Genomic DNA, 14,071 nt, shown 5'->3' with positions numbered 1-14,071 from the left:
TGCCTATAACATACTTTATTAGTTTTGAATACCTTTGTTTTCCAATTGTAATATTCTTACATATTTTTTAGGCTTAAATTCTACTTTCACATAATTTTTTTCTTACATTTATTTTAGAATTTAATTATATTTTCACATATTAATTCATGTCACTATTGTCTGAAAATAATAATTGAGTTTAGAAAAGATAATAAGGCTCCTAGAGGACTAATTTTATAGTCTTTTATCATTGATATTTGTGTTTGTATTTTTCAGTTGCACTATACATAGGTCATTTGAAGTTGTTAATCATGTACATAATTTGTTTAGAAAAATTTCAAGCGTTTCTAAGAAGCTAATGATATCACTTTGTAGATTATAAATTGTGTTTCCGAAAAAATTATATATATTATGTAATTATCTAAAAGTTCTTGGACCCAAAAAAAAGATGAACTACCACTAAACTTTTTATTGCATGAGAAATTTTCTTTTCTTTTTTATTTTATGTTTCTGAGGCAAGAACTAAACCTTTCATATTTCCAAATAATACATACCTTTCCTTTTTCTCATAGTTTAGTCTCCTAGTGTGTTCTTTTTCACATTACCAGGGGCAATGTAAATTTCGTCAACTTCTAAGTTTTGTTATCCAAATAAATATATGAACGTTATCTCCAACATAAAATGTATTGGATTCGAATCAATGTTCTAATAGGGAAGAAAAAACGCTCTCATGTAAACTCCCTTCTTCTTCCGTTTAACTTTCTGCCATAGATACTCCACCAACAATCACAACTTTTGCTGCTAGCAACCACAACCTATCCCTAAACATGACTACTCCTAATAACTCTCTTTTATCTTATAACCAACTTGAAGAACCACCCGATCTCACTTCTACGCAGATAGATGACAACCTCACTAAACACAAGCCAGCAACCTTCCTGCAAACACTTCTGGCTAACAAATACCTCTCTACATCTCTTAGCAACCACCAACAACCACTACCTAAGCCTGACCTGTCTGATGAATTCATCCAAAATACAGATGAAGATGATACTTTTATACCTATTTCCACAACCGATAAGGCGCGATTATACGAGCCTTGGAAATACTCAGTAATTATCAGGCTTTTTGGACGAAGAATCGCACACCACTTGCTAAAGAATAAGCTCATACAGATCTGGAAACCCACAGAAGAACTCCCTATTATTGACTTGGGGTCAGATTTCTTTCTTATCAAATTTCAACGGGAAGAAAACATGCTAAAAGCTCTACAGGGAGCTCCATGGTTCATTCTAAACCATTTCTTATCAGTACGTAAGTGGGAACCCAAATTTATTGTATCGTCAACACAGCTAACCTACTCGGCAATCTGGGTAAGGCTCCCTGAGCTACCAACGGAGTTTAATGATGTGGAAATATTACAACGATGTTGGATCTAAGTTAGGACAACTCTTAAAGATTGATACATGTACTTCAACAACTACAAGGGGACGCTATGCACGTATTTGCATTGAAGTACTCTTGGAGAGACCCCTAAAAACACATAGAAACATAGGAAATCACAGGCAAAGCCTCCTATACAAGGGTATAAGTATACTTTGCACTAGTTGTGGCCATTTAGGTCATCTTATTTAGAGCTGTCCGAATAACACTGAAACTATACAAAATCATCAATAAAGCCAACCATCTACTTCTGCCAAACCTGAAACAGAATGGAAAACAGTTACTTTTCCAAAAAAATTCAACTCTTCATATAAACAACGACAAAGCAACATCACCATCAATACTCCACCGCTGGAAGTAACGCCGGCACACCTACTACCAAGTAAGTCTTCAAACCCTAAAAGCCCATCTTTGGGCTGCTCTTTTCCGCTAAATGTAGATGGGCTATCTAAGCCCATTAAGGAATTATCTAATAAATTTAGTCCACTTAATAGGCAATATGGACCAAAAGATGACCACATGGACTTTAGCCCATCGACTAGTAACCCAAACCAGGCCGGCTCACATGACAAAGTAGCAAAAACACAACCAGAGCCCACCTTAAACCATTTCGACATTAAATCATTACAGCCACCCTACTTACCCAATCAGAAGATTACCTAACCCAACTCTAACTTATCTTATACACAACCTAAGCCTCTAAATCTTTTTAATGACTGTACCATGTTTCCTCAGCAACAAAATCTACATAGGATAGATTTTCCACGTAACATTACACCTCCTCATATGGACCTATCACATACAGCCTTATCACCTATGGTTTTATCATCCTCAGACATGTCCTCCTCATTACCAAATAGTTCACTAATCAATCTGCACGCCACAGTAATTTCGGATAGCAATGAAGTTACTATTCCATGCAAACATAATGATTACAGTTCACGTGAGTTCTCCGCTCTTACCTATTCTCAATCTATCCCACTACAACCTTCCTTGTTAGATCCGCCTCTTAATTCACTTGATAATAATACCATAGCCCCTTTAACAAATATTACACCAATACCTCCCTCTTCTGAAAACACTCCCAATGCAGAGACCAACTTTTATCAATAACAGTCGAAACCAATTTTTTAGGGAGAACATGCAGGTGAACAATCACTTCTTCCATCTACCAAGGCTGATCATGTAGGGCCCCCAGGTTCCACACATCTCTACACCAATGATCTATACATCTCAACAGATGTCCATGGATCAACCTCTTCAATCCTGGCTAGAGATGGGCCTGCAAGGTTATGCCCTAGTGTTCACTATGGAGTTGAACAACCAGAAAGTTGTGTTGCTAATTCAAAATCCCACTCACCTAGCGGAGATAATGACCGAGGGAATGAAGATAGGAATGGAGTCTTACAACCAAAACCAATGGTACTCGACACAGACCCTACTGTTCTTAGAGAGTCAGGCATCCTCCTCAACATAACCTCCATGGCAATATCCTCTGACTCCTATGAGTCCATTAGGGCACCAGAACTTCCAATTTCTCCCATTTTATCCTCTTCATCATATGGGGCAATCAGGCACTAGACACTTTCAACCCTCTCTCTCCCTATACGAGCCCTCTTAGTACATTAGAGAGCCTCACACCACAGGACAGTTCACAGCACACACCTCATCTATCTCCTCCCGCACTAGATGCTCAAACAAGACAGGAATTAGCAGAGATACTAGCAGAAATGAGGGCAATAAAGATGGAATTTTAGTGGCTAAAGGGAATTCAACTCTACAACCTAGAAGAACAGTTCAAAAAAAAGTTCATTCTCAAATGCCCGCCAGAAATGATAGCATGCAACCTAAATTTTCGTCAAACAACAAATCCAGAAGTAGGAAAGTATGCGATGGTGATCATTCCCACACTTCTACAGCTACCTCTCACTCTGAGTCTAGATCTGACGAGGACCTAGGCAGTCAGTCCGATGGTTCCACCTCCCATGAAGTAGATAACCTCTCCTAACTCTTATATGAATTCCTAGTGTAGAATTGTAGGGGGTCACACAATTCAGAGTTCCGCAGGCATTTTAGATCTCTCTTAGATAATCACAGGCCAGTGTTAGCCATTTTACTTGAAACTCACATGCAAGATCACACTAGGCTGCGTGATGACTTCAATTTTACAAATATGTCACAAGTGCCAGCAAATGGTCTCATAGGTGGATTACTTGTGTTATGGAATGAAGCTAGTATCAATGTTACAGAAAGGAGGCTTTCGGAACAAGAGATCCACTATGTGGTCCAGGTAAGTCCAAATAAACCACCTTGGCTTTTATCTGCGATATATGCTAGCCCTTATTATCAATTACGTAATATACTTTGGTATAATCTACTAAATTTGCATAACACTGTTTCTATGCCTTGGTTAATTGGGGGTGATTTTAATGAAATTTTAGAACCAAAAGAAAAGTTTGGTGGCCTCCCTATCAATAATAAAAGATCTGATAATTTTGGTAAATTTATTAATACTTGCAAGTTAATAGATTTAGGGTTTCAAAGTAGTAGATATACTTGGACAAATAAATGTAGACATGGCTACACAATCCTAAAGCGGCTTGATCGTTTTTTAGCCAACGATGACTGGTTAAACCTATATCATGAAGTATTAGTTAACCATTTACCTCGTACTCATTCCGATCACTGCCCTCTTTTAATTACTTTAGACCCCCCAACAACTATACATCATAACATTTTCCGTTTTGAAACTATGTGGGCTTCACACCCATATTTTCAACAATTAGTTCATAATGTTTGGTTAGAAGATCAACCTTTGTTTGACACTATTCGAAAATTTCAGTTAGTAGCAACTAGATGGAATAAGCAAACTTTTGGTTATATATTCCACGAAAAAAGAAAAATTCTAGCTAGACTAGCAGTCATACAAGCATCAGTTCATTACCCCACTAGTCTATTCCTCCAAAATTTAGAATTGCCATTAGAAGCTTAAGTATCCGGAAAGAAGGAGGAATGAGGATGTGGAAAAGAAGAGACGGTCTTAGACCTTATCTTAGCTGTTTAAATAAAGCAGGGGCTAGGTCTCTGTCCCCGGATTCACTGATTCAAGGGTTTTAGATGGGATGGACAGAAGAGTTTGAACGGGCGAGTGACTTTAGGGTTCCACAGGTTCCAAAGGCTAAAAGCCGGAGTAGTTGATCCAGTAGTTCTAAATATAGATAGAAGAATCCCGAATGAACAAGCATCCACAAATGTCGATTCATTCAAGCAAGAGAGTGCAACAATCCTTTCCTTTGACACTGGTCCCGTAAACGAGTGAAAAATACCTTGTACAGTTTCCCCTTTCCCTTTCAGCCAGTCCAAGAGTTCTGCGAAAGAATTTGTCGAAGTGGTGGAACGAGCTTTCCTATTAAAAGCTGCTAGGTGAATCCCTAAAGTAGGTTACATAATTTGATTCTAGATTACTACAAATCTTTGTTCAATACTAAAGATTTAAGCACTACTAATTCTCGTTGGGACCCTGGCACTTGTAAATTATCTCATACTGACATTCAATTGGTTGGGGCACCAGTTAGTCGTGAGGAGATAAAGGAAGCTATGTTTAACTTTAAACCTTATAAAGCACCGGGTCCGGATGGTCTGCACCCTTATTTTTATCAAAGGTATTGGCCAGAACTTAGAGGGAAAGTTAGTCATTTTTGTGAAGAAATTTTCAACACTAATATTATTCCTGAAGAATTGAATAAAACCCTAGTTTGTTTAATACCAAAAATTAAACATCTCTCAACAATACAACAATTTCGACCTATTAGTCTTTGTAATACTTTGTATAAGCTTATCATCAAAATTATTGTTAATCATCTTAAGCCTATTGTCACTAAAATAATTGGACCTACACAAACTAGTTTTTAACAAGGAAAAAGGGCTTGAGATAATGCCATAATCGTGCAAGAAACTTTAAATTATCTTGCAAAAATGCAAGGTAAGTCTTCAGCCATGATCCTAAAGTTGGATTTGGAAAAGGCGTTTGATCGACTGGAATGATCTTTCATTAAACAAACTCTTCACTATTTTAATATACCAACTCCTATGATTTCTTTAATTATGTCGTGCATTACTACATCTTCTATATCAATCATCATTAATGGATCCAGAACTCAATATTTCTCACCAACTAGAGGAATAAGGCAAGGCGACCCATTATCGCCCTACTTATTTATAATATGTATGGAAATGTTATCACATAAGATTTCAATAGTTGCAGACTATCTTCAATGGCAACCTATCAAGATTTCTAAACAGGGACCAATACTTTCACATTTATTCTTCGCGGATGATATTATCCTGTTCTCAAAAGTTACTACTAAAAGCTGTCATGCAATTGTTGATGTATTAAATCAATTTATGCATCATTCGGGACAACAAATTAACTTTGATAAATCAAAAATTTACTTCTCCAAAAATTGCAAGCCAATAGATAAACAATTTGTCGTGGATTCCTTCAGTATCAAAGAGGGTAGATCATTTGGAAAATATTTAGGTTTCCCAATGTTCCAAGGAAAACCAAAAAAAGAGGATTTTTAATTCCTTCTGGATAACTTCAAAAATAGACTTACAGGATGGAAAACTAACTTCCTGACGATAGCAGGGAGAGCTACGCTCATCAAATCAACTTTAAATAACTTACCCAACCATATTATGCAATATATTAACATTTCAACTACGATTATTACTAAAATTAATCAATACCAGCGGAATTTTCTATGGGGTACCACTACTACAAGGAAAAAAATTCACCTTTTAAAATGGGATATCATCACTCCTTCAAAAGAGTTGGGAGGATTAGGTATTCAAAACCTTGAAATTAAAAGCGCAGCACTCCTTGCTAAGTTAGCTTGGAGAATCTTTAAATCACCTAAGGCATTATGGGCTCAGCTGCTCCTTAATAAATATTTAACTAGAAAAAAGGCCTTTAAATACTCTAGGATTTGGTCAAATATATTACAAGGATGGGAACAATGCCAAAATGGTTTAAAATGGAAAATTGGAATAGGCCAACACATTAATTTTTGGGATGACCCTTGGTTACATGCTGGAATTACCATTCGTTCCTTAATACAAGGGCCACTGCCTTCAAATCAGAAGAACATTAAAGTATCCTCTTTTCTAAACAAAGATGGTTGGGATTGAAAAAAAATACCTTTTGAATTACCTAAGGACATTACTCATCCAATACAACATATTTACATTTCACAAGTTCATAACAATCAGGACACTCCGTACTGGGGGTTAACACAAACAGGTACTTTCACATCTCATTCTATGTACCATAATTTGGCAAACAAAATCACAACATCACTAGCCGATCCTTCTAACTTTTTGTGGATATGGAAGCTTCCAATCCAGCCCAAGATAAAAACTTTTATTTGGCTTCTAGACCACGATAGACTACCCACTAAAGCTTATCTTATCAATATTCATTTAACACAAACTAACACCTGCACTTACTGCCAAGGTGCTGAAGAAAATATTAAACATATCTTTCTTCTTTGCGAAAATGCTACTGCCTATTGGGAGGAATTAGGGCTTTAAAATCTTCTTCTATATATACGAGGCATACAAAGTACTAAAAATTGGCTATATACCCTTATTAACTCTAAAGGACTAATCCTTCCTTACAATTTAAGCCCGAAAACATACTTGCCTATAAGCTTGTGGAACATTTGGTTAACGCGTAATAAGAATAATTTCAATTCATTAAAGGAAAGGGTTAACGTTTCATTAACAACCTACCAAGTGATATTAGGATATATAGATGATATTTACACCTTAATACTACTATGCTTTATTGTTGTTTTATAGGTAAATTGCCAACAAAATGCTCTAAATGGTGTTCTTTTGTTATACAAGGAATATTCTAAGTGAGGAAGCACCACAGAGTGTTTTGGAGGTAATAATGTAAAGAAAATGCCCACTCGAGAAGTACCCGAGCACAAAGAAGCGAGAAAATGGCCTGAGCAAATTCCACCGCGACCGCGACAGACTAAATCTCGAGGCAGAATGATCAGCTCCCACCGCGGTCGAGTCGTGGTCGAGCCGCGACCGCGGTGCACTGTTCACGCGTCAGAAATTTTTTGGACCAAAGTGTAAATTCGGGAAAACTTGTTCCAAACCCTTATAAGCTATAGAAACTCGCCCAAGATTGGATTAAGCTTATTTTTAGACTACTTTGGAGGCAAGAACAAGTGTGAGAAGATCAACCAAACATTAGAGTTTTTCTATATCTTTTATTTTCTTGCAATTACACATTATGAATAATTTAGTAGTTTCATCTTGTTTTGTCATGAGTAGCTAATTCCTTAGTCTAAGGTTTTGATGAAACCTATTAAAGGATGAACTTCTTATGATGTTAATATAGTTTGCCAGTTTAATCTCTATTTGTTCAACTACGTGTTTGTTGTAGTTAATTGACAAGATCCTCAATTAGTTGTGCCTATTTAGTGTGCATAACTCGAGAGAGAGTGCATATTTAGGTAATTATTGAACAACACCACTCCCAAAGTATATGAGGGATCAATAACTGCGGGTTTAAAGGCGGGATTAGGGATAACGACGCCTTGGGTGCAATCTAAAGTGAGCTGTAATAAACAAAGCCAACTAGCATATCTCGGGAGAGTGCGTCTAGTAAATTATTGTGATTACTCGGGAGAAATTTACGGTAATAGGAGTGCTCATGATTGATAGAGATGATTTGGTGAATCTATATGAAACATAACCGGAAGGGATTCCATCAATAAGGGAAATCATAACCTTAGAACCTTCTCTTAATTGTTTACAACTTAATCATAGTTAGTTTTCAGTTGCTTATTTACTTTCATTCTTAGTTAATAGAAATACCATCAATTGTTATTGACAACATTTGGGAAGTTGATTCCGGAGAATTTAGTAAGTCTAACGAAAATAATTGATAGGTTAATTTCTTGTGGGTTCGACTCTGGGCTAAATACTTAGATTATATTTGCAACGTCCGCGTGTCCTGTTTATAAGGTATTGTTGGACGTGATCAAATTTTGGCGTCGTTGCCGGGGAATTAACGGTGTTATCAATTACAATTGAAAGAAGTACAAAATTCTTAGTGTAGTCAGTTTTCTCTATACCCAATCTTTACATTGAAATTTTGACGTTTGTTGACTTGGTTGTACAGGTGCATGCCTAGAAATGCATCGAGAACTGGTGAAGTATTTGAAGCATTATCAGATCCCGAGAAAGTTTTCAAGCCCTTGAATCGGGCTAACCATAAAAGCAAACAACAACAAGTAACTGAACAAATCGAACCAGACATGGGGGACAACGTGGTAGACCCAGCAGTGCCAATAGCACCTGTGGCACCTCTTGTGACAGGGGCTGCTCTCTATGACTGGGCACAACCCACAACTAAAAATCCGGCCACTGCGATTGTAGTCTCGTAGATACAAGCTGAATCATTCCAAATCACGAATAACATGCTGCATTTGTTGCAAAACAAGGGACTATTTTCGGGGTCACAAGTCGAAGATCCTCAACAGCACTTGAAGAATTTCCTGTCAATCTGCAAAACCCAAAGGCAGCCCAACGTAACTCCGGAAGCAATCAAGCTGTTATTGTTTCCATTCTCAGTAACATGAGCTGCCCAGACCTGGCTAAACTCACTCCCCATAAATTCCATAACCACTTGGGAGGAGTTAGTCAAGCAATTCCATAACAAGTTTCACCCACCGAACAAGACTGCTCAACAAATTGATGAAATTTTGAGTTTTAAACAGAGACCAATGGAGACACTGCATGAAACATGGGAACGTTTCAAATGGATGCTATTTATATGTCCGCACCATGGTATTCCAGATCTGATGTTGGGGCAGCAGTTTTACATGGGATTGTCAGATAGCGTGAAGAACATTGTTGATGCTTCAGCTGGTAGAGCATTTTTTAGCAAAACATAGAGAGAAGGTCACAGTCTGCTTGATAAGATGGCGCAAAATTCGGGATGGACAACCAGGAATGCACCTATCACTCCAGTGGTTCACTTAGTGCCCTTAGATCCATCCAACTCTATGGCTGAAAATATGGCCACCTTATTGACACAGATGAGTATACTCACTAAAAAGGTGGAAGAGTCAGGGCAAAAACAGCAGGTACACATTATAGATACTACCAATGGGGGCTTGTGCACATCTTGCATTATTCAACCAATTGGTAACCAGTGGAATGCAGAACATGATCATCATCACTACCTTGAAGACATGAACTATGTGTCTAATTATAGAGGCCAGAGACAGGGTGGTCAGAATTGGGGCCAGCAAAATCAGCCGTACAGGCCAGGCCAACCACAGTTCAATAATGGGAACATGGGAGGTATGAGACCTCCTAATAATATGACACCTTATCCACGGTCACAGGGATATAACAATAAAAATCAGCAGCATGGGTATTACCCTCCTCAGCAGCAACATGGTGGACGACAGGAAGATGGGTTTGCTAGACTTGAGGCAATGATGCAGCAGGTTATTGGGTATAATGCAAAAATTAGTGAGAAAGTAGATGCACACGATTCATCTATCAAGAATATTGAAGTGCAAATGGGCCAAATTTCAATGTCTCTAAACAATCATCCTCATGGGACATTACCTGCAGACACTCAAATAAACCCCAAAGATCAAGGTCCGAAGCAGTTGATGGCAGTGAGTCTATGGAATGGCAGAGATTTAGACACAGAGAAAGAAAGGGCTCGAGAAATCAGACAGGCTGAGACTCTCATACCAGTGCCCATTGAGCTAGATGAGTCAATGAAACTGACAGAGGTGATAGTCCAACCTGCTCAGAAAGAACACAACATTTAGATTGAGACTAAGAAAGAAGCTGAGACAGCTCAGGAACAAGTAGTTAAGGTGGCAGCTGATAAATAGCAGTCCAAAATCATTTAGAAGAAGAGACCTCCTGCACCATTCCCTCAGAGGCTGGCTAAGCACCAGAAAGAGGAGCAGTATAAGAAATTCTTAGAGATGCTGAAACAAATCCAGGTAAATATTTCATTGATTGATGATTTGAAAGAGATGCCTAGGTATGCAAAAATGATGAAGGACTTGATGTCAAGAAAATTTGATTTCCAAGACTTGGCCACAGTTACTCTTACTCAGACCTGTAGTGCAATGGTGACTAGCCCAATTGCGGAAAAGCTGTCTGACCCAGGGAGCTTTACAATTCCATGCACTATTGGTAATTTTGCTTTTGCTAAGGCACTTTGTAATCTAGTAAGCACGTGATTTTTTCCTTATGAAAGAATTACTCCCAAAAAATTCAAAATAAAACGATTTTTCCTTGGTGTGCAATTTTTGAATTTTTGTGGTATTTTTGTATAATTATTTGTGTTTTTTGTCTGTGCATGTTTATTTGTTTAAAAAACTATAAAAAAATAAAATATGTCGCATTTTCGTTTAGTATTTATTTAAGTTTGTTTTACAAAAATGAGAAAATCATAAAAAAAAAATAATGTACGTTGCATTTTAGCATTTAACGTCTAAATTGTGCGATTTTATCGTTAATTGCTATTTAAATATGCGATAATAGTTATTTGGAATTAATTAGTATTTTTTGATAAGTTAATTTAGTTTATAACTTAATTTATAATTTTAGTTTTATTAATTAGAAAGTAGAAGAAAATAGAGCAAAAAATATAAAGAAAATCGGAATTGGGCCTCTTCTCCAAATTTCAAACCACAGGCCCAAAAAAATACCCAACCTTCCCGATGACCCGGTCCATTACAACACAGGTCGACCCGGTCTGCCCCATAACTAAACTATCCGCCCAACCCCCTCCCATTTTTCATTTTTTGTTGAAACCCAAACATAAGAAACCCTAAAACTACCCGCCCCCTCTCCTTCTTCTTCTTCTCCAAAAACACCCCAAGCTCCCCTCCCATGGCAGCCATGGCTGCTGCCCTTCCCCCTGTCCCTCACACCTCCAACACACTCACACACGCACAGCTCCTTCATCTTCTGTCTTTAATAAAAACGCAGTCAACCCTCCGTCGAACCCCACGTCGCCATAACCAACCAAACGACCACTCAGTTCACGTCCAAACGAACCCCATGGCTGCTGTTTTTGCTGCTTCTTCCGCCACCACTGTTGCTGCCCGTGCTTCTTCTTCTCCAAGATCACGTTGGTTGCTTTTTCTTCAAGATCTTTGCTGCATTCTTCACTGTCCGCCATGGCTGCATCTTCAAGCTCGTCCAAACAACCACGAGAGTTTCGTCGCACTGCTGCGCTGCTGCTTCATTGTTTCGTCGCTGCCCGTGTTTCTTCTTCTTCAAGATCGTTGCTGCTGCGTTTTCACTGTTCGCCATGGCTGCTGTCGCTGCTGATGCTTCATCTTCTTTTTCTTTCACCATGGTTGTTGTCGCAGCTATTGCTTCGTTGTCTTCAAGTCCGTTTATGTCAAGGTTTCGTTGGTTTCGTTTAAGTTCGTTCGAGTTCGTCGTTGGTCATTTATGGTCAGTTGTTCTAAGTTTTATTTCTTCCGTATTTTTGTTGGATATTTTTCGGATTTGAAATCAAATAGTTTGATATTAATTTCATGTTCATCGTTTTTTTTATCTTTCAGTTTGTTTTCATTCATTTTTCTTGTTTATTTTTAGGTAGAAATTGATTAGTTTAATTATAATGTTGTTAGATTTGAGTTGAAGATTCAATTAATTATTTTTCAGTTTGTTTTATTAATTTAAAAGGATTTAATTTTAATATAGAACAATGTTAGTTTAAATCGCTTGAATCCGTTCTTTGTTATTTAATTTAGATATAATTCATGTTCATTTTTTGTTTAAAGTTCATGTTAATTCAGTGATTTAATGTGAGTTTATGTTTTAGTTTTTAATTTTTTGATTTAGTTTGAATCATGTATCTTTGTTATAATTTGTTGGATTTAATTTAAAGATCAATTGATTATTTGAGTTTAGTGATTTGAATCTGTTTATTTATTTTGTTTAAAGTTTAATTTGAATTTGAGCTCATGCTTTGAATATATTTGTTTGTTATTGTTGGTGAATCTGAAAATAAGTTTGTTGTGTAAAAACATTGTTCAGTCAAAATAATTCAAGTTGTTTCTTTGTTGTTCATCATATAGTTTGAGTTTGTTCATAAAATCTGATTAGGAATTGGTTATAGCTGCTATATTTTGGTTAGAATTGATTAGTTGAACTTGTTATAGCTGACGGGGTAGATTGGTAAATTACAATGTTTTCAGGGTCAAAATGGTAATTTCAGTAAGGTCAGAGGGGTATTTTTGGAATTAAAATTCTGAACAATTATTTATTTTGAGTGCTTTGTACATTAAGATTAAAATAATATTAAAATAATCAATAATGGGGGGACAAGATATAATGATGGGGAATAATGCAATTGTTTAATATAAGCATGAGGAACAAGATATAATGGGGGGGGGGGAGGGGAGGATAATGTACTTGTTTAATCAAAAGTGGGGAACAAGACATAGTGGGATTGCGGGGCTCAAGAAAAGTTGTTTAAATAAGTAATAATTGTATTTTTTATGTAGTAGTGGGTTTGGTAGGAGAAAGTGAGTTGTTTTATTAATGGATTAAATGGTTTGGGATGAAAGATAAATAAGGGAGACTTGATCAGATTTTAAGGGGGGAAGAGAGAGAAAGGGAGAGGAAAAAAGAAGAAGGAGAGACAGAAAAAAGAGGACAGAAAGAAGAAAAAAGATAGAGAGAAAAATTCCGAAAATACTAAGACTCCAAAAATAAAAAGAAAAACATTCTGGAAATTCAAAAGAAGAATAGTATACACCTGATATACAATTTAAATATTCTGATATACGTATTCAGAAATTAAGGGTTGAACATTAATTAGTCTTTCAACTCTGAAAAGATTCCCTTGGCTTCTGTCCGTTGATTGTTGTTGGTGTTTCTGGATTTTTATCTTGAGTTTTAAAATCCGTCACTGGTTTCTCATTGCTGGTTGCTGGGTGTTGCTGTTGTTGTATGCTACTGAATTTCTGCTGATCTCCCTTTTCTTTTGCTTCCAATATCAGGTACACGACTGTAACACTAGTTATTGCAAGCTAATAATGTGGAAGCATGAATACATATGAAGAATTGAATTTTGAAGTTTTAATGTCGCTTTTCTTTGTTCCTTTTATTGATTGTATTTAGGCTGTTTCATGTATTACTGAATAATAATTGGAATAAGAGAAAATAACATAAGTTAGTCTTTAATGAATCAGTTTGGCAAAACGGGTTAATTCACTAGTTATGAAGGTTTTAAGATTATCAACAGTAGGTTAATCGTGAACAAGTAGCTAAATTTAGCTAAGGTATGAATTTAAACTGAATTTCATGAATTAGGCATTAAGGCACGATTTGAGTTTAAACAAGATTAGAAGAACGTTTAAGTTTAATAAACTTTCTAATAAGTATTAGTAATTATGGTTAAATCTAGTTTCAAATGGTTGTGAATAATTAATCTCAATAGTTTTTTTTATAACAATGCGAGTTTTAATCTAGCTATATTTGATTCTTTTGAATATTAGTTGTCGAATTTTTATTTTATTTATAATTTCGAATTTTTGAGTAAAATTCCTTTTCATCAATATTTGTA

General features: G+C 36.5%; 1 protein-coding gene and 1 non-coding gene across 4 annotated transcripts; one reads left to right on the top strand and one right to left on the bottom strand.

Annotated features, from left to right (window-relative positions):
• Nucleotides 1–42: 42 nt before the first annotated feature.
• Nucleotides 43–10,833, top strand: LOC142179504 (uncharacterized). Of its 3 annotated transcripts, none has more exons than XR_012707847.1 (2): nucleotides 43–3,712; nucleotides 7,333–7,856. XR_012707847.1 is itself a non-coding variant. In XM_075249941.1 (2 exons), the coding sequence occupies exon 2, from the start codon at nucleotides 9,429–9,431 to the stop codon at nucleotides 10,296–10,298; it is 870 nt and encodes a 289-aa protein (XP_075106042.1). In that variant the 5' UTR covers nucleotides 43–3,712; nucleotides 8,627–9,428; the 3' UTR covers nucleotides 10,299–10,833. The 3 variants fall into 3 exon arrangements, 1 of the variants encoding a protein (XP_075106042.1); XR_012707848.1 differs by having other exon boundaries at nucleotides 7,285–7,856; XM_075249941.1 differs by lacking the exon at nucleotides 7,333–7,856 and adding an exon at nucleotides 8,627–10,833.
• LOC142179665 (small nucleolar RNA R71) lies at nucleotides 9,192–9,298 on the bottom strand. Its single transcript, XR_012708210.1, has one exon. It is a non-coding gene; the product is annotated as a small nucleolar RNA R71 (small nucleolar RNA).
• Nucleotides 10,834–14,071: the final 3,238 nt, after the last annotated feature.

This window comes from Nicotiana tabacum, chromosome 3, assembly GCF_000715075.1.
Source record: "Nicotiana tabacum cultivar K326 chromosome 3, ASM71507v2, whole genome shotgun sequence".
In the NCBI taxonomy this organism is placed as follows: Eukaryota; Viridiplantae; Streptophyta; class Magnoliopsida; order Solanales; family Solanaceae; genus Nicotiana; species Nicotiana tabacum.
The sequence above is the reverse complement of the archived record's forward strand: the minus strand, read 5'-3'. Positions and strand labels throughout refer to the sequence as shown.